The sequence below is a fragment of the Acomys minous genome (genome assembly GCF_964271855.1).
Source record: "Acomys minous genome assembly, chromosome: 18".
NCBI lineage: Eukaryota > Metazoa > Chordata > Mammalia > Rodentia > Muridae > Acomys > Acomys minous.
The window spans coordinates 69,745,944-69,765,285 of record NC_140501.1 but is presented as its reverse complement, the minus strand read 5'-3'; the positions used below and the strand labels follow the sequence as shown (position 1 = coordinate 69,765,285).

Sequence of the window (19,342 nt, the reverse complement as noted above, 5' to 3'; positions counted from 1 at the left end):
TACCTGATGCCCTTGGAAAAGTGGAAGATCCAGGTTTAGAATTAGGAATCAGGATGTAAAGAACATAGTAAGGATACGAGCAGTTACTTCCACACAAGGATAGCCAGTTTCCAGCTTGTACTTTCTATAGGAGTGGCCTCAAGAACAAGTGCATTATCCCATCAGTTTCCCTACAACAGCCAGCACTGAAATAGGGAAAGAGTAGGGAAATCTCAAACGCATATACAGCTATCAAGTAAAATTTCAACATTCATTGCCTTATCAAACCCATAAAGAAACAAATTTCTTTTTCCAACTTTGTTTTTCTGAAAAGTGAGAATTAAAGTTTAAATTCTTCACAAAATCTGACCCAGGTTCTGGTGAAAGGTCTGATGGTCTCTCAGCACATTTGGATGTTTCTAACACATGTAAACAAGCCAATAGTTTGTATGTATCAAGAGCTGAGAGCAGGTGTCACTTTTGATGTCCTTTATTCCTCACATCCAGGACAGGAACAGAAAGGTCCTACTAGTTCAGTCTTTCACTGGCTTCTGGACCCAAGATCTGCTTCACTCCTTTATCATAACCCTAGTCCAGGCCTTCGCCACACACATTAACTTAGGAGCCTGGCTTCTGTTCTCTTCTTTCACTGCATATGTTCCTGCTGTGTTGTCTAAAACCAGCTTCTCTACTTCACCATCAATGATTTCTTGTTTCTCTAATCAATCAACTGGCCTATCACTGATGACGTTGTCTTAAAGCACACACCCACTCACACTGAATCCTCAAAGTGTCTTTCCATTTGGTGAGCACAGTGTTGGGTCAAACTCTACACATGGAAGCAGTCATGCTGCCCCTTCCCCTGCCTCAGTTTGTAAAATGCCCAGGCAAAGCGACCACTTTTGTGAACTCTTTCTATGGGTGACACAAGTGTTTAAAACAGGTCTCAGAGCCGAAGGACAAGGCTGAACTCTGTGTTATTGTTTAGAAATAAAACTTGGTTGACATCTGTGCCTCAATCTACCATTTCACATGAAGATGACCAGCATCAATAATGACTCTTGTCTCTATCATTAAGTTCACCTGAAGGGCCTACAAAAACAACAATTCTATATTTTTTTTCCTTTGGAATTTATTGGCAAAAAAAAATCTTATCCAGTATTAAACAGCTAATTTTCATTCACAGTTCCTATGATGTACTCTATCATTAAATAACTATAGTAGTAAAGAGATATAAACATGCTATGCATTCCAAATCTGCCTCCAAAATTTAATTTCTTTAGTGTACACTTTATACAATTCAGCATTACTGTTTTCTTCACTACAGTGTACCCTCTCCACATATAGTTGCTTGATAAAGTTATAAGTAATTTATTTAGAATTTAAAAATCTTTACATGATTCCCACCCACCCACCCCCACCCCTGCCAGAGCTTCTCTGGCTGTCCTGGAACTCACTCTACAGACGAGGCTGGCCTCGAACTGAGATCCACCTGCCTCTGCCTGCTGAGTGCTGGGATTATAGGTGTGCACCAACAACAACCAACTTGCAGGATTTCTCAAACAGCTGCTATCGTCCCTTCATTTTGTTCTTAAAGACAGTACTTCAGTGGCTGAGTAGGGTGAGGATGGCCTCTTCTGCATAGGTGTAGAGAACCCAGGGAGGGGTGCTAAAGCTCACAGGGGCAAGAGGAATGTATGCATGTGAATATCACATAAAGCTCCCCAGCACCACACACCGGAAGCAGCATCATCTCCATCATAAATATAACTGATGTAAACCCTGGCTTCCAAGTACCAATTCCCACTACAAAGTACAATGGTTTGAGCACTGGAACAAATGTACAGCCACACCATCCTGAAATCATCCAACAGCATCTCTTCTTAAAGTGAAGCATGGTTAGGATGGTAGAGCTATGGTAGACAGTACAAAATGAACTTGAAAAATGCTGTTGTACTGAGTGCAAGACAGTGCTCTTAAAATTATGGGAACATGGGGCTGAAAGGATGGCTTAAAAGCACTGGCTGCACTTCCAGAGGTCCTGAGTTCAGTTCCCAGCAACTACACAGTGGCTCTCAGCCATCAATAATGGGATCTGATGCCCTCTTCTGGCAGGTAGGCATATACACAGACAGAGCACTCAGACATAAAATACATAAAAAAAAAAAAAAAAAGATGGGCATGCTAAAAGAGCACAAGAGCCAACCCGAAGAGGCTTCCACTGACCAAACTAGAGGCGATCCTCACAAGGTCCTTGAATAGAAAACTGGTAATAAATTGAAAGTACGATTAGGATTATGACATATACAGAGCAACTCCCCACAGTGGAATTTGGAAGGGGGAAAAGAGCGGCTCTACAGTGGAGACCAAGTGGTTGAATGGACACTTCATAAGTGGGTGAGGTAGAGCTGAAGTAGGCAAGAGCGTGCAATGAGACTGCAGAATAGCAACTGTGACAGCCCCTAAGAAGTATGTCTGGGGTCTAGCCATGACCAAACAGGAATCTAAACTCAGGCACATAGTTACTAGGTTATAATCCACAAAGTGTGGAGGGTGGGGAAAGCCAGAGGTGTGGAGGGCCAATCAAAAGACCTGCAGCTGCACATGATTTTCCTCTGGACCCTAGAATAAGACATTATTGAGACAAACCTGTAAACCTACAAGCGGGGTCTGAAGACTAGACGTCAGTTACATGTCAGCATAGATTCCTGAGTGTGACAGCTGTATTATGGTGCAGAATCCTTCTGAGAAATGCAAGACTGAGAGATAACAGCATCACGGGAGCAAGCCGGGTGCACACCTGTAATCCCAGCACTCAGGAGGCAGAAGGAGGTGGATCTCTGTCTACAGAGTGAGTCCAAGACAGCCAGGGCTACACACAGAAACCACCTCGAAAAACCAACCAACAAAACAAACAAAGAGTTAAGTGCAGACCATGAATCAGTACCCTTATTTTTAAAAAAGCTGACAAGAGAATCCAACAAAATTCTAAACACACAATTTTAGTTGTGAATTTGGTTTAAGTCTTCCATCTACTGTGCACAAACATGTTTTAGATTTTGTGTTAATTTCCTCAGAATTTTTCTCATGAATGATTTCTGAATTGCACACACACACACACACACACACACACACACACACACACACACACATCTGCAGTATATGATAGTGTTCATAAATGTTCAGTAAAGTTATATGAATTCTATTTCTTAAATAAAAATAAGTTATCACTATAAAAATAACATCACCCCCTTGTGGTAAAAATCTGAAAATACATTCTCCTAGAGAATCCTGATAGGCACTTAAAAAAATAGTTATAAAGTGTATTTTCACACAATTTCATGTGTGTCCCCCTACAGTGTTTACAAACCATATATGCAGAGGTAGTTTCAGTCATCTTTAGGTCAGTACTGTGTCTGGAGTTCCAGTTGTATGTCTCTTACTGTAAACAACTGCACATCTGACAGAACTGCTACGGAAGGCCAGCAGTTCAAAGAAACAGAGATTGCCATGGAACACAGACAGACGTGACAGGCAGGAACAAAGAACTGCCTTGCTGAGGGCATCTGCCTGCTTAAGGTTACATGGGCATCAAGTTTAACCAACAATTTGGAAGTCCATCACAGAAAACCAGTTCTATAGCCCTCCACCTTGCTTACTAACATAAACTTATATTTCCCTCTGGTTAAGCATCAGGCACTGATTAGTCTGTTCTACTGACTTTTTGATTACAAAGTAAGTTAAGTGCTTTCTGGAATATAAATGCAATTCTAGTTTCAGACTTTTAAATTAAAAGTGGCTCAGTTGGATATTGCCTCTCAAACACAGTAATATAAATATTAGTATCCTGACTAAAATGAATTATTGACAGCTTTAACACATGTTGCACAGTACGTATTATCAGAAAAATACACGTCAGCAGAATAATGTTGACCATATTCTAATCCATTCCATCTGCTCAAATATTGGTGCAAATAATTATACTTTTGTAACACCTCATTGCTGTCCAGCACAAACCTATGCTTCTCTAATAATGCCTTTCTTCTGAGGTTGTTTGCTTTTTGAAGTATGATGTGATATATTCCTATTTAAATTGGCTTTGTATGATAAGGGAGACGGCAACCTTCTAAGCCACTGAGAAAATGAGAAACTGTGTTTAATTGCTTGTCCTTTTTGCCCCAAATGGATATTTAATCGTAAGAGTGAAAGTTTACTGACACTTACACCAAATAATATCTCCAAATAGCAGTGATAAAATTTGCAGTACCTAGTTTAAAACTATCTACTTAGTTAAGCCCAGGGTTACCAGCTCCACTCACCAATGAAAATTCTAATGATTACAAATTATTAATAAACAAATTTGCCCCACATTTTCATTCTAGACTTAGCTATTTCAAGACTACCCTTGTATTAAACAGCTAACAGAACGAGCAAGCCCATGACATCACTCTACTTTTCAATGTAAAAATACTGATTTCTTTGTATTCTCCCATGTTATTAAAAAAACTGTATGAGCATATGCGTGTGTGTGTGTGTGTGTGTGTGTGTGTGTGTATCACACACACACATTCCTAAATACGAAATTATAGTCTTTTCAATCTAAGTAATGTTACTTGTATGTATGTTTTCAAGACTAACCAGAATTTGAAAGAGAAAAGGAGAGGCATATGGGAGGGTTTGGAGAGAAGAAAGGGGAAAATCATGTAATTATATTATAATCTCACACCTAGTCTCTATTGTGAAAATTACTAAGCAGAAACATTATGATTGTATAATATATTCACTAAGGGAACCTCTGTGATGGGCATATTTCCATTAAACACAAACTTAGTATTCAATTAAAATTTGATGACTACTTACATAACTTTAAACACCAGCTGAGAAAGTTGATCACACACTGAACATATTTTAAATAATCCAACAGTAGCTTGATAGATCGATCCTGTACTCCAACCTCACCATATAAATCTCACAGTGAGAATCAAACACTGGGTGAAAAGAAGATTAAGTAAAACTAACGAGGCTATAAAAATAAAGAATATACTTAATGTTACATACATAAGAAAAATATAACGTATTTTTTAAAAAAGATCTTATTCACTCCCACTATACTAGATCTAAGTCTGAGCCATGTCAGCTGCAGACCTTGAAGGTCTCCTTGCCTGTTCTGTGCCTGAGGCTTTTCATGTCAAACAGAAATAGCAGCACTCAAATGATAGGAGTTACTCTGGGATCAATAATATATGCAAAGGGCTTTAGCATAGTATGTGAGACTTAGGTCCAGTAAATGCAGATATAATTACCTTTATTATGCATTAAAATTTTAAATTGCTGTTTTTACTTTATGCAAATCTATTTGGCATGATGATATGCACTGGCCTTTCCCCCAAAATATGTAGTAAATTGTAGGATAAGCCTTCCCAAATCGAGTAGTAAAGGAACTGGATGTAATTAAATGAACCGGATAAATCGGAGTGCTTTGTATACCAAAGTCTCCTTAGGCAACCAAGCGTCCAGGGGACTTAACATCTCACACTCCTGAAAAAATAAAAAACCCCAAACCAACAGTGGACAGTATGTGGGCAATGACAGAGTATTTTTGTATGAAAAACATGTTAATTATGAGATACAAGTTTTTCTGGTCACCAAGAAGGCATGTATTTCAGTGACTCATACTCTTGTTCCAACAATTCAAGCATGTCTTAGTCTTAAAAATGTGACCACTCTGAGGTGCAGTGGCATTTTAGAAGCCACTATCTCTTCATCTGGATGTATACAAATGTAGGCACAGGCACTTCAAAGAATCATTAATTCTCTACTTTGAATCAATAAATTGGCTGATAATTATTTCACTGTCTATCAGAAAGTGAAATATTTAGAAAGAAAAATGGAAAGAAGAGATAAAGTATAACGCAAATTGCCGGCTTCAAGTTAAATTTTAATTTAACCTCCTTTAACCTATGTTAGCAGCACTTCTTAAAACAAGGAAGATCCTAGTGGTTCACAACAATGGCCCTGCTGAATGAGGCCAGTTATTGTCTTGGAATGGTTACATGGCCTATTCTAAAAAGCCATCTACCCAACTACTGCCTAATAATTCTTGACAAGGGCTCATTATATACTATGTCATTTCAGTAATCCAGGGGCCAGCCTGCCCTCCTAACCTGTGTCTAAGGACTTGTGGCATGACCCATCATCCCAGTGACCTAAAGTCTAGTCTTCCTTCCTAGCCTACGTTCTGCATTTCACATTAAGACACTCAAGTTTAGATCATTTTCAGCATTTTGGAACACACTGTAAACTAAATATTTACACCCAAATATTACATGTAGTTCACATAGAACTGTGGGACATTACAAAGATTCTTATTTAAATTTTGGTAAAAAGTTATTAAGCCCTATTATGGCTAACTAAAAATTCCCATGTATATATAAAAGCATTTTATCTACTGACAATCCTTTTTGAGTTATTTTGATCTAAATTTTATGATGTCCATACATGTAAATACTTTAAAATGCAAAGAATGAATACTGGTTTACACAATGAAACATTTTTATTTCTTTAGAGAAACATCTCATCTATTCTAGCTAGACTTCTAAATATTGATTATACAGTCATGTTCCTTTCTGCTAAAAAAAAGGGAGAGACCTAAGCTATGAAAAATGAGTATTTTTAAGTAAAAAACATTTGTAGAATTCATTATAGATGTTAAGATTTAAAAATAGAGGTGAAAAAAAATAAAAAAGCCCCAACTGCAGGGAATTTGTTTATTGAGCATGAAAGTTAACACTTCTAAATAAGGTTTGAATTTTCTTTGTGCTGTCAGTGGACATAATGGAAAATATTGCACAGAACTCAAACATGGAAATAATAATTAACAAAAATATCTAAGCAACAAGTAACTGCTTTACATTTTAAAAATTAATCCAAACAAAATAATTTGAAATGCTTCTCTGATTTGGAAGTCTTAAAATGTTATCTCATGTTTTATTTGATGTTTTTCTTTTTTCTTTTCTTTTTTTTTTTTTTTTACAAATTGACACTGTACAAAGAGTTCAAATGGACAGCAAAACTACTGCCTTAAACTGTTGGCTTTAAGTAACAGAGGTATAGTTGGAATCCACACCAGTACATTCTCAAGTGGCCACAGTATAATCACAGCTTTTCTAGCGTCAGGAGCCTGCTCTGGCTCCCCTTGTCAGAAGGCAGCTGTCTGGAAAGCCTCTACAAGTGCCACAACGTCCTATGAAGGCGACAAATGCTGGCATGCTCACTGCCCTGATTACCACTGTAACACTGGGCTAAACAGAAAATGAAAACTCAGTCAACAGTAGTTAGCTCTGGACCTAGACAATTTGAAATGGTGTTAACTATTCCGTCAGGTTCTCAGAAGAAAAACAGTTCCCCAAATTAGGCCAAAATCCTACAAAGAGAAAAAAAAGCTATGACTGAACTGAACATTATAGTTTACGTGGTTCCTAGAAGGCTGTGGACTACATATAACTTAGAATGTATCCTTACAGCGTAAGTTAACAGGGTTTACAGAGCAACAGCCTTTCTAAATTTTTGTTTGATGTTTAAAATTTTGTGAGTGATTTATTATGTTGCCGTATTAAGCCAATTCAATTAATGATATCCAAGGAAGAATAACTTCAGAAATGCCTTGAAAATGGACAATGAAACAATCTACAGAGCTGAAAGCAGGCTTTTGGTGCAAGCTTGCCTCCAAACTTAGAATATATACTATTTATTATCTAAAATTCTCAATTCCTCTTAAAATAGAAGACTACACATGTTTAGCCATTCCCATCTGATCCAATGTGAGTCTCAAGGGACTGACTGTATGTTGCTAAACATGTTGCTATTTCCCGTATATACTGCTACACTATACATCACTATTATACTCCCTTAGAGTATTAAAATAACAAACATGGTCCTTAAAAGTTTTCCACCTTAAGTTAAATATAAAATAAGGTAGTTTCATTAATTTCTTGCTAATTAATTGGCCTAAAATCTATTTATCAAATAAAAAATAGTAAACTTTAAGTTTTACCCAGAAAGCAGATACATCCTGATCCATTCCTAACGTCTACTTAAAACGCTTCATCGTGTTAGTTTAGCTCAGAACATTTTCCGTGGACCAGCACTGTTGCTGCACCTCAGGAAAAGCATCACCACCTACAAAAACGATGCTCAACTGCGATCCTCCTCAGATGTACGAAAGTCTTTAGGAAAACCTAATAGCTTCGTCAAAAATCACCAGTGCTGAAAATTTCACTGAAAAACTGATAAATAACAATATAGTTTTACTGCACTTCACCTATTTTTAATGCAAAACAGAAGATAAAATTTCCAGATTGAATATGTTAAAGACCAAAAACCAGAACACTGGTGAAATTTCATTTATCTTTTGACACCAACATTTTTCAGGATTACAACAGTCACATGTAGGTTTATAGAATTTGAAATTTATAAATTAAAGTATGGAATTCAATCAAAAGATAAAAAGCAAAATATTGCTAATGGTGTCCAAATTTCAAATAAAATTCCTGGGTAAGTATGGCTGCTGTTTTCTTCCAGTCATTTTTTCCCATAAAATATTGGCTGTGTCCTAGGAAATCTCCTGTGCTTTCTTTCATTTGAGGCCTTCGGAAAAACAATGCATTTCCTCTGTAAATTCCACTCAGCTGAAGTGTCGGGCTAGGCGGGCAGATCTATAGTCAGCACGCAGCTGCACGAAGGAATGAAGTATGTTCTTGTCCAGATTGGCAAGTTGTTCTCCTGAGCAGACTTGCTTTAAATTATCTGGAGCAACGACCAGGAGATTGCAAAGTGCATGCAGAGTGTCAAAAAGATGTAATACCATCGGAATCTGAATTGAGAGAGGGAAACAAAAGCATTGAACCAGAAGTTTGTTTCCTAACATGTTTTGTAAATTCTTCTCACATCCTACTAATCAAATTACTTATAGTAGTATGGGGGAAGTTCCAAATGTAAAGACTTTATTTAAGCTTCCGAAGAGCTAAAACTCAAAAGTTTCCATAGTTAAAACTCTTAATAATCTTTGAAAAAATATTATTCGATTTTCTCAATAATCTGTAATTTGGTACACTAGAACTACTTATCATTAGTATAATATCTTTTAAAATAACTTAAAAATTAGGGAAACTGATCTCAGAGAAACACACATGAAGAAAGAATATTATTTTCCTAATGTGTGACACAAATATTAGTCATTATGGATGTTAGAAGGACCATCTTTTAACCTTATCTAAATAAGACCCCAAGGGGAAAAATGATCATACTGAAATATAACTGGAATAACATGCCTTCAGGTAGGCTATTTCAGAGCTCTTTCCTTACGTTGCCAATGAAGTCACACACTTCTTAACAAGTCAGAATAGGCTTTTAATGGTATTGTTTCTGTTCCTGATCTCACTTGCAAGCTTGATATCTGTTTATACATACCTTGAAGTCTTTGGCACATTTTCTATATTCAGCTACATCGCAAATTGCTAGCATGCCACCCATACAACTATAGGAATATTGTTGAAGATGCTCATAAACCAGCCGATGAAAACGCACTCCAAGTTCCATCAGAACTGTGTCCACATTCTTCCCATCCATGGAATTTTTAATCTTTTCAACTTGTTTTCTTACATAAACACAGACCTTTACACATGCCTGTAAAAGTTTTTAAAATATTTATTATACAGATATGTATATCGGCTTAAGAGAAAAAACTTACATTACAACTAGGCCCACTAATGAGTATTAAGAATTAAGAAAGAAGATAACATATTAGCAAACTGATTAGTTCCACTCACATTAGTATACTGAATCAAAACATTGTTTTCATCTTCTGGCTTAAAATCTGTTTTCTTTTGCTCTGCAGCCAAGATATGCTTCATCTGTCCAATCATACAATTTAATGTCCTGAAGATTGAGAAGACAATATACATGATGCACTTGACTTACTCAGTTTTACCTTTGCATTATACTGAATTACATTAAATTACCTAATTTCCTAGCATCACAAAACTATTTTGGTATTGACAAACCAGATTTTTAAAAAGTCACTCTGTAACTTGCTATCAAAGAGCTCCTTGTTTTATCCTCTTTCTCCCCTGAGAAGATGTTAGGAACCTAGGACTAACCATCTACTCCACAACTAAGGAGCTCTCGAGGCAAAGCCATGCACAGAGCCTATCTATGAGGGATAAAAAGGCTGGGAAAAATGGCTATGGCAGCAGGCACATTGAGCCCCATACTCAAGGTCAACTAGGAAGATGGTACTAAAATTCCAGCTGAGAAATAAGGCCAGCAATAATAACAAACTTATGTGATATTTTTCAACAGTGAGCAATCACTCAGCTTATGAGAAAGAAAAGACTACACTAACTTAAAGTTTAAAGACAGCAAGACAGACTGGTCAAAATATAAGTTTTATGTTAAATTCAAGAGATAGGCCACATAATTAAGCATAACAATAATGAGGTCAAGTAACAAAATGACAATAGACATAAGAAGGTGAGATATAGCAAATACTAGAAAATTAGGAGCTGTACTAATTTTCATTCAATGTATGAACACCATCATCTCAAAACAGAAACCTCAGAAGTAATTATCTTGGGTAAAGATTATACAAAGTTCCAAAATTCACTTAACAGAGTGACATTTAAAAAACATTTACATACTTTTTTCTAAATATTTCATAGATAAGCCTGAGCCCCCTAAGTGGACTATAAACATAAACCCTGCACACCTTTGTTCTTTCAGCAGTACTGAGGGTGGAACTCAGGGCTTCCAGACGCTAAGCAGTAACTCTAGCCCTGGGCTATATCCCAGACCCACACCTCAGTTTGTAAAGGAACCTGTAGCTTGTACACGTGTGATGCAGAGCAGTAGGGCTTAACAGAGACTTCTAACGGAATTTTATTTGAAAGTATATCTAAACATACTGACTTTCAGGAAAAACAAAAAACACCTGGAAAGTTTAATAAAAATAACATACTCCTAAAGATGAGAACAATGTGTTGAACTTTACAGCAAGAGAATAAAAGTCAACGAGCTTTCTTTTCTAAAAACTCGGTTCACAATGATATGCAAATACACTTCTACAATTTTTAGAAATGAAGGAGAAAAAAGACAGAAAACAATTAACTTGCCTGTCAATGCCAGTATCCAACTTCATCTCCATCTGCTCAATTATCTCTTTCTTCTTCTGGAGGCATTCAGATAACTTAGGAGAGGAGCTAGTGTTTAATAAAGAGGAAAAGCTCCCATTAGTAGCCTGCTTCCCAAGCGTCTGCTCGGTGCATTGTGTATACAGATCTACTAATACATTCCAACACCCATTATTTTCATTTGCTCACAATCATTACTTAGAAAACAAATCATTACTTGCAATTAATTATTTGCATTAATACATCCAATTCATTCATACCAGAAAAATCAATCCAGTAAAAGCAGAGACAGACTTGTTATTCTGATCTCTGAGATAGCACTTAATCATACAGCTCTGAATTCGAAGCTAGTTTCCTCTGTATCTAAATATCTGATGTAATAGTAAGAAGAGTCACAGGTATCACAAAACTCTTATGAATATAATAAATTCTACTAATAAAAATGTGGACTGTAGTAAATAAACCCAGTTACATTTAACTTTTTTTAAAAAGATGCAAAACCTAATAATCATGGTTGCCTTCTCAATACTATTAAAATGTCAAAAATACTCAAAATATTAAGAAATAAACAACACTAAGACTCCTTTGAATTCTCTGCTACGTGGCATAACAGCTCTTTAAAAAGTAAATTAATAAGAAAACTTCCTAAGCTGGTGGCTAATGTCTGTAATACCTGCTTGCGTTACACAGAAAAACAGCAAATTTCCTTTCAAAGTCTGATTCAGGAATCACAAGTGATCTCTGAGCTTGTTTCTGGTCTAAACATCACATAACACTGTTTATAAAATCTATCAAACTTTGCCATTTACCTCAACACTTCCTCCATAGATAACAGTGCCAAAGAAACATCCTTGTGAGACATGTTCATACACACACACATATGTGTGTGTGTATATATATATATTTTTTTTCCATTTACTTTTCAAAAGTCTTAAAAGTCCATATAAATGGATATTAAGATATGAGCCAAATCCTAATGCTTTATCAAAATTTGCTCATTCATGTTTTCTGTGCATCTTTATAACAAGTGTATCATTTCTATTGGTGTGCATGGGTGGTACAGGAGCGTGAGCCCAGGACCTTACAGGTACCAAAACAAGCTCTGTCACTGAGCTACATCTTTAACTGTTTTTAGGGGGCTGGAGAAATGGCTCAGAGGTTAAGAGTACTAGTTGCTCTTCCAAAGGCCTTGAGTTCAATTCCCAGCAACCACATGGTGTCCTACTCTGGCATGCAGGCATACATGCAGGCATAACACTGTATACACAATAAATAAATAAAGCTTTAAAAAAGTTTTTAATTTTATTTTTGAGATTAGAACATAATTACATCATTTCTCCACTCCCTTTCTTCCATGAAAACCCTTCTATATATCTATCTTAGCCTTAGGTCTTAAAAACTAAAACAAAAAAGAAGCAAACAAACAAACAAAAAAGCCTTTTGAGATAGGTTCTTGGTTGTCCGAGTGGACTTTGAAATCATTATGCTGACGAGACTGACTCAAACTTGAGATCCTCCTGCCTCAGCGTTCCTAGCAGGTAAGATTACAGGTGTATATCGCCATGCCTAGTACCTGTTCTGTTTGCCAAAGGATGTAAATTGCTGAGCTGCACTAAGCTAGAAGGCCCTTTTCACATTAGATTTCAGTTTTTGGTTCATGATAGCTAAAACTTTTCAAATATATCAAAATCAACAGCACAGTGGGAAGAGAAAATGAGAATTCAAAAAGAAAGACTTATTTCAAACCTCCTGTCCTGTTTGATGTTTTCAGGAACATGTATTATTTTTAAAATATAAAATATAACACTCATTCAAATACTAATGAAAATAAAACAATGCAACTAACCTTATTAGTGGCATAAGGTGATCATTAAACTGTTTGTCAAAAAGGTGAAAAATAGTATTGGCCTGTTGTACAACATCCAAAAAATAGAGATTTGCATTCCTAGAATCTGATGATGGAATTCCTAAAATTGGAAGGTACAGATAAGTGAGAACCAACCTTGAAAAAAAACTGAGAAAAAGAAAATGAATGGCTTCATATATACCACATGAATAAAAGTAACTGTCACATAGTAAATCAGCAACGATTCAATAGGGATTTTGCTAAACAGTTCAACAAATTTCATCTGAAGCCATCTTATACCCCAAAGTTAATCATCTTCATGATTTGTTTAAATAAAAGGGAAAATGCATCAATTAGCAAAGTGCCTGGGCTCTACCTTATCCCTCTTTCCCCAGCCTCTGACCAGGTCCCCTGAATACATTGGAGCCACCTTCCGTATAAGCAGGTCCTCCTCCCTCTCACAGACGCCATCCTGTTCCTTGTGGTCTTCTAGCAGCGTTCACCCTCCACCTTACACAGACTTCTGTCTATTGCACACTGTGATCATCATGTTTTCCACTCTTTCCTCAAAAATATTCAAAATCTCATGACCTCAGAAAACGTGTTTCCTCAACCTCGCCTAATACTCTGTGTGGTAATCAACCACATTCTGACACCAAAAGATGGAACCGGAACCCTCTCTTTCATAAAGACTAACTCATGAACTCATGGCTTCTTGCTCTTTTTAGTTTTAGATGTTTCTATACAAAATTAAGAGTAAACTACGAAAAACATCCACAACTAACGATAATATCTTTATAGGATGATTTTTAGTTTTACAAATGGAAAGATGCTGTTTTGTATAAAAGACACAATCAGTTGGTAGGAAAATGAAAGGTGCTAACACAAACATACAATAAAAAAACTGAAGCACAGGTAGAAAATACTAATCACCATAAAATATGGAAATTAAGACAGTATTAGTGGATTATTTAACCAATAAAATATAAAAAAAAGTTTTAAAACTACTAAGATATCTAAAAATTTATACATACATACAGTCCAGATGCAGCATAAATTGTTCAGAATAATTCCATTAAGGAAAAGGTACATTAAAATAAAGGTCTGTGTAATGAAAATTATTTTAAAATATACATGTGTGTGTGTGTTTTGACTGGGGACTTTACTAAAGAAAAAAAAAAACCCAGCCAAGAGAAACCTCTACAGTCTACTCCAGCATGTCCTATCACAGCAGAATTTTATGTGATCATTAGGAACAATGACCATGAACACTAAATAACTACACTAAACATGCTCACGAACATGAGGAATATTCCCAGTCCAAATGAAAGTTTCCTAAATTTTCCTAGTTCAGAATACTATTATACTAGATAAACAACAAAATCTTCATACCAGATTTAAATTTACATTAGTCTTTGTTATCTCTTTTAATGAACAGTTAAAGTGTGTGTGTGTGTGTGTGTGTGTGTGTGTGTGTGTGTGTGTGTGTGTGTGTTCAGACGACAACGTTCAGGAGTCAGTTATCTCCTCCCACCATGGGGTCTGGGCACTGAAATCAGGCTGTCAGGCTTGGCAGCAAGTGCCTTCTACTGCGGAGCCATTTTGCTGGCCCTTATTCTTCACAACTTTGAAGATTTAAATTATTATTCCAATACAAGCGACCACACTAAGTAACTCGCTACAGTACAGTTAAATACTTGATGTCAATAGTATGTTATAATTAAGTTAAAAATATACTTACTGACGTCATTGCTTATTAACTGGAATTAAGCCAATGTGACTGATTTATGGTTAAATCTGGATCATTATTAAAGGTTTCAAGGATAGTGTTTTACACAGCCAATAGAGACTGTCGGAGCTGCATATGCTTTCTACATGCCAGAGAATAATGCTGGGGGCAGGTGGGGGCGGGGGAGAACTAAATGAATTGAGATTCCTATCCTTAATAACTTATATGCTGTTGTTTCTACTTAGAATATTCTTACTCCAAGTATTCAGTTTACTCACCACTTTATTGAGCTCTCTGGTTCATGTGTCTTCTTAGAAGCCTTCTCTGACTACCCTTTCATAAAAAGCTTTTGGGGGGCTGGCGAGATGGCTCAGTGGGTAAAGGCACTTGCTGCCAAGCCTGACCACCTGAGTTCGATCCCTGGAACAAACATGGTGGACAGAGAGAACCAACTTCTGCAAGTTGTCCTCTGACTCCTACATGCGTGAACACACAAAATGAATAATAATGTAAAAGAAAAAAATTCTGCCTGTAAATCCTTTACTCTGCCTCCCTGGTAGTATTCTCTACTCCTTATCCAGTTTTTTCTTTACTATCCTTCCTAATCATGTTTTATCGTTTTACAAGAATATGAACCCCATAGTTAGGCATGTAAAAAGTATGTGCTAAATGAATAACTATGGAGAGGAGACAGACATCAACAAAGAAAAATAAATGTCAATACTGGGGCAATGGGTAAGTATGCTGCAACAGGAGCACTCCTGCATCTAAGGTGATCAGCACAATGTCTCTGGAAAGGCGACGTCTTAGCTGAGGTCAGGATGAAAAGAAATGTAGAGAGCTGAGGTTACGGTTTTATGAATGGGAGAACAGCAAGTGCAAAGAAAGAGTCTAACAGAAAAATCAGTGGGAAGCAAGGTATTGGGACAACGCAGCATGGTGAAGGGCATAGAGAGGCGCCCCACAAATCATGTTGTTCTAAGCAGTTTGCTTGCATTCCCCACAAGAATAATCATCACTCAGGAGTCTTCAATAGGAAAACAGCAAGCAAGCTGGCTATTACATAGTCACTTAGGAAGGCAAGAACGGGCACAGGAGCCACTTAGAAGATGACAGAGCTTAAGGCGGGGTGGCATCAGGAGAGATGAAGCAAAGTAGATACAGAGTTTGTTAATGAATTGGCTATCAGCAATGAAAACAGAAAGCTGAAGGTAGTTTCAGGGTTTGGTAAATAACAACTTCCTTTAACGTAGGAGGAAGACTGTTTTGATATTTTAGGTTATTCAGAAATCACTATATAGTCCAGGCTGGCCTAAAACTCAGTGGCCTCTGCCTTGGCTTCCTGCATGCTAGGATTACGGGCATGAACCACCATGCCTGGTTAAAGAATTTTATTTTTGAAATGTTTAATCTGAGAGACCCACTTAACAGGTCACAGGGGCAGGTCATCAACTGGGTTAAGGAGACAGGAAGTCAGGAAAGATGTCGTTATTATTCTCTAGATACGAAACAGTACACCCAAAGGAATGAGGCCAAAAACTTTAATACAACTTTCCAGATTTATTTTTGAATATTTTCTCTCTAAACTGCATTACTCAATACCTAAGCAGAATTATTCTTACCTCCATTTATGCCCCTTGATATTTTATAGCATAGACCCCTTTGCCAATATATTGTGCTTAGGTATTTAGTCTATAGTCTTTCTCTACTGGATGTAAACTAGACGTAAATATGAGAGAATTATGCCTATGTTTAGTTTCCAGCATCTTGCACATCCTATTATCACAGAAGCTCAAATACATTGTATTGAGCTGAATTCATCACATAGAAGTTATAGATAAAACAGCATTATGAATTTTGATCAACCAGGCAGAACTAAAGGAGTTAAACAAAAAGTGTAACAGAAGTCAACTTACCAGCAAGGCCCGTTTCTAAAGCATAATCAATATGCTCAATACATAAAAATTCCACAAGAATGGTAAAAATTCTAAAGGCATTCCTTGGTAAATCAGAAGGATCAGAAAGCTTTAAAAATAAGCAAAAGCAGTATTACTCTTCAAGTCTACATGACAAAATAGCCAACTTTTAATAAAACAGTCTTTTTTACAGAGCATTATTTCAGGTAAAAATGTCACTATACCCATCTCACTGTCCACACAACAGTCATGATGCTCTGGGATGGCTTGTGGTTCTCCTGACCTAGAGCAGATTGTAATCCGTGAGCTAGATCCAATTATATGCAGGTGTACATCTGCTACTATGTGAGATGCATTTTGAATTGTGGGAATCCCAGTCAAAGAAATTTGAGAGCCTCTAACTTAAACAGGGCTGTTCTAATGAAACTCAAAAGAACAACAAAAAGATTCTTGTGGAATAAGGATAGGAAATCAATTAATATACATAGTAAAATATAATAGGATCAAATTTTAACTCATCACTGTTAGGTCAGTATTTCCCCATAGTATTATGGTTGAAATAAAATAGGAAAATTGCAGTATTTGTAACAGAACTTGATTTATAGTAAGCTCACAATTTTCACTTTGTTGTTCCTATGGCTAGACTATTTAAAGAACTGTTACTAGTTACATTGAGAAAAATGAATTCTTTAAAAGGAAATTATTCCCAACTTCTTTCAAATGCTTTCTATATTATTTATAAATTGTTTTCTGCCTTTGTCAAAACTTACAATATCCATCCATATGACTTTCAGGATAATACTGCAGATGTGAATCCCTTATCCAAAAAACTTGGGCCTAGAACTGTTTGAGATTTTGAAATATTTGCAAATATATAATGAGATACCTTGGGAGACTCGAGTTTAATCATAACATTCATTTATGTTTTACGAATACCTTATACAAATATCCTAAGGACAACTTAATACTCAAATAGAACTTTCCAATGTGCACCATATTAGTGATCAAAATTTTTATGTTTTGGAGCAAGAAAGATTCTGAATTTTTAAATTAAGGATACTAAATGCTAATGTAATAATATAAGCCTGATGTTTAAGCTGAGTTTATAAAGAATCCCATATAGCACCTTAAAAACTCAGTGATCATTTGGTATATGACTTCTTAACCTCTACTCCAACTTTTAATTCTTATCAATCTCGCTACTTCTTTTCTTTTGTTTCTGATGCTCAACAGGTACCCCTACATTCATAAGTCATAAAAACCAAGCCTAAGTTCTAACCTTTTTCCTGCCTATATCCCCAAGTCCATACATAAAATATAGAAGAGATAAACAGAAAAATGATTAAAAAGTAGAACACAACAACAAATAAGACCTGACATTCACAGACTATCTTAGCCAACAATGTGAAGCTATATTTTCTCTCATGTATATAGAAAACCATCATTATGGGCTGTATCTTGTAGTACAAAAGGGTTGACACTATGATGCAAACTTTGTCCACTGACTACAATGGAGTAAGATCTAAAATCATTAACAGAAAGGCATCTAGTATGTCTCCAAACGCTTGGCAACCAAATAACACAATTTCTCAATCATATTAGGGCCAGAAAAAAAAAATCAAAGAGAAATTTAAAATGAATTAAAATAAAACATATTTAAAAATTTAGTTTTCAACTAATGCAGTACTTGAGAGAGAAATGTAGCTACATACACACACTGGAAAAGGTCAGCCAATTCAGCCTTTACCTAAAAACCAAACCAAGACAAAAGCAACCAGGAGAGGGGTAAGTAACGCCTAAGCAAGTTGAAGGAAGAAAACAATAAAGAACAGAAACCAGAGAAATCCAAGTTGGGGGGAATTAATAAAAACAAAAAGTGGTTCTTGGGGGAAAATCAGTAAAAATAATACTCTTTTACCAAGATATGCCTAGAAAAAACGTGAAACAAATTACTGATATTGGGAATAAGACAGATAACTATTACTACAGTTTCCACAAAAACTGGTAAGACAGTAAGAAAGTGTCACAACTCCATTTCAATAAATACAATTTCTGTGAAATATAAAAGAAGTTTTTAAAAGATATAAACTAGGTGGACATAGTGGCACACATCTTTAATCCCAGCACTTAGAAGGCAGAGGTAGGTCAATGGATCTCTGTGAGCTGAAATCAAAGTGGTCTACACAGTGAGACCCTACCTCAAAAGCAAGCGAGCAAGCAAATAAACAAAGATACAAACTGCCAAAGCTCACTTACAATTAAATTGCCTGAATATTTCTGTATTTTATAAATAAGCTGAATTTTTACTTTAAAATTCTTACAAAGAAACCTCAAGTAATTTCCCTGGTGAGTTATAGCAAACATTGAAGACAGAAAGCCCATTACCTAAACCCACAAACAATTAAAAGGGAAGGCAGAAGGACTTTGCGTATCATCCTATGGGTACAGCATTACTTTCACTATTAAAATATGACAAAGACATTCTAAGGACAGCATCCTTCATTAACACTGATACAAATTCTTAACAAAATCTAGCACACATGGGCCAGCAAGACTGCTCACAGAGTTGAGTGAGCTTGCTGCCAAGTCTGATCATTTGAATTCAATTCCTGGGACCTATGTTGAAGACAGAATCCATTTCCTAAGTTTTCCTCTGACATCCAAAATGTGTGCCCACACACAATAT

The 19,342-nt window shown here is 36.2% G+C and overlaps 1 protein-coding gene across 3 annotated transcripts in view; it reads right to left on the bottom strand.

The window, feature by feature from the left end:
* Positions 1-6,976: 6,976 nt before the first annotated feature.
* Positions 6,977-19,342, bottom strand: part of EXOC5 (exocyst complex component 5) — a 49,737-nt gene continuing 37,371 nt past the window's right edge. For all 3 annotated transcript variants that reach the window (XM_084767898.1, XM_084767899.1, XM_084767900.1), the window contains 6 exons: positions 16,657-16,765; positions 13,012-13,132; positions 11,148-11,234; positions 9,807-9,915; positions 9,448-9,663; positions 6,977-8,851 (listed from right to left, as the gene is read on the bottom strand). In XM_084767898.1, coding sequence (XP_084624024.1) covers positions 8,663-8,851; positions 9,448-9,663; positions 9,807-9,915; positions 11,148-11,234; positions 13,012-13,132; positions 16,657-16,765 — 831 coding nt within the window. In that variant the 3' untranslated portion in view covers positions 6,977-8,662. The remainder of the gene's footprint in view (positions 8,852-9,447; positions 9,664-9,806; positions 9,916-11,147; positions 11,235-13,011; positions 13,133-16,656; positions 16,766-19,342) is intronic.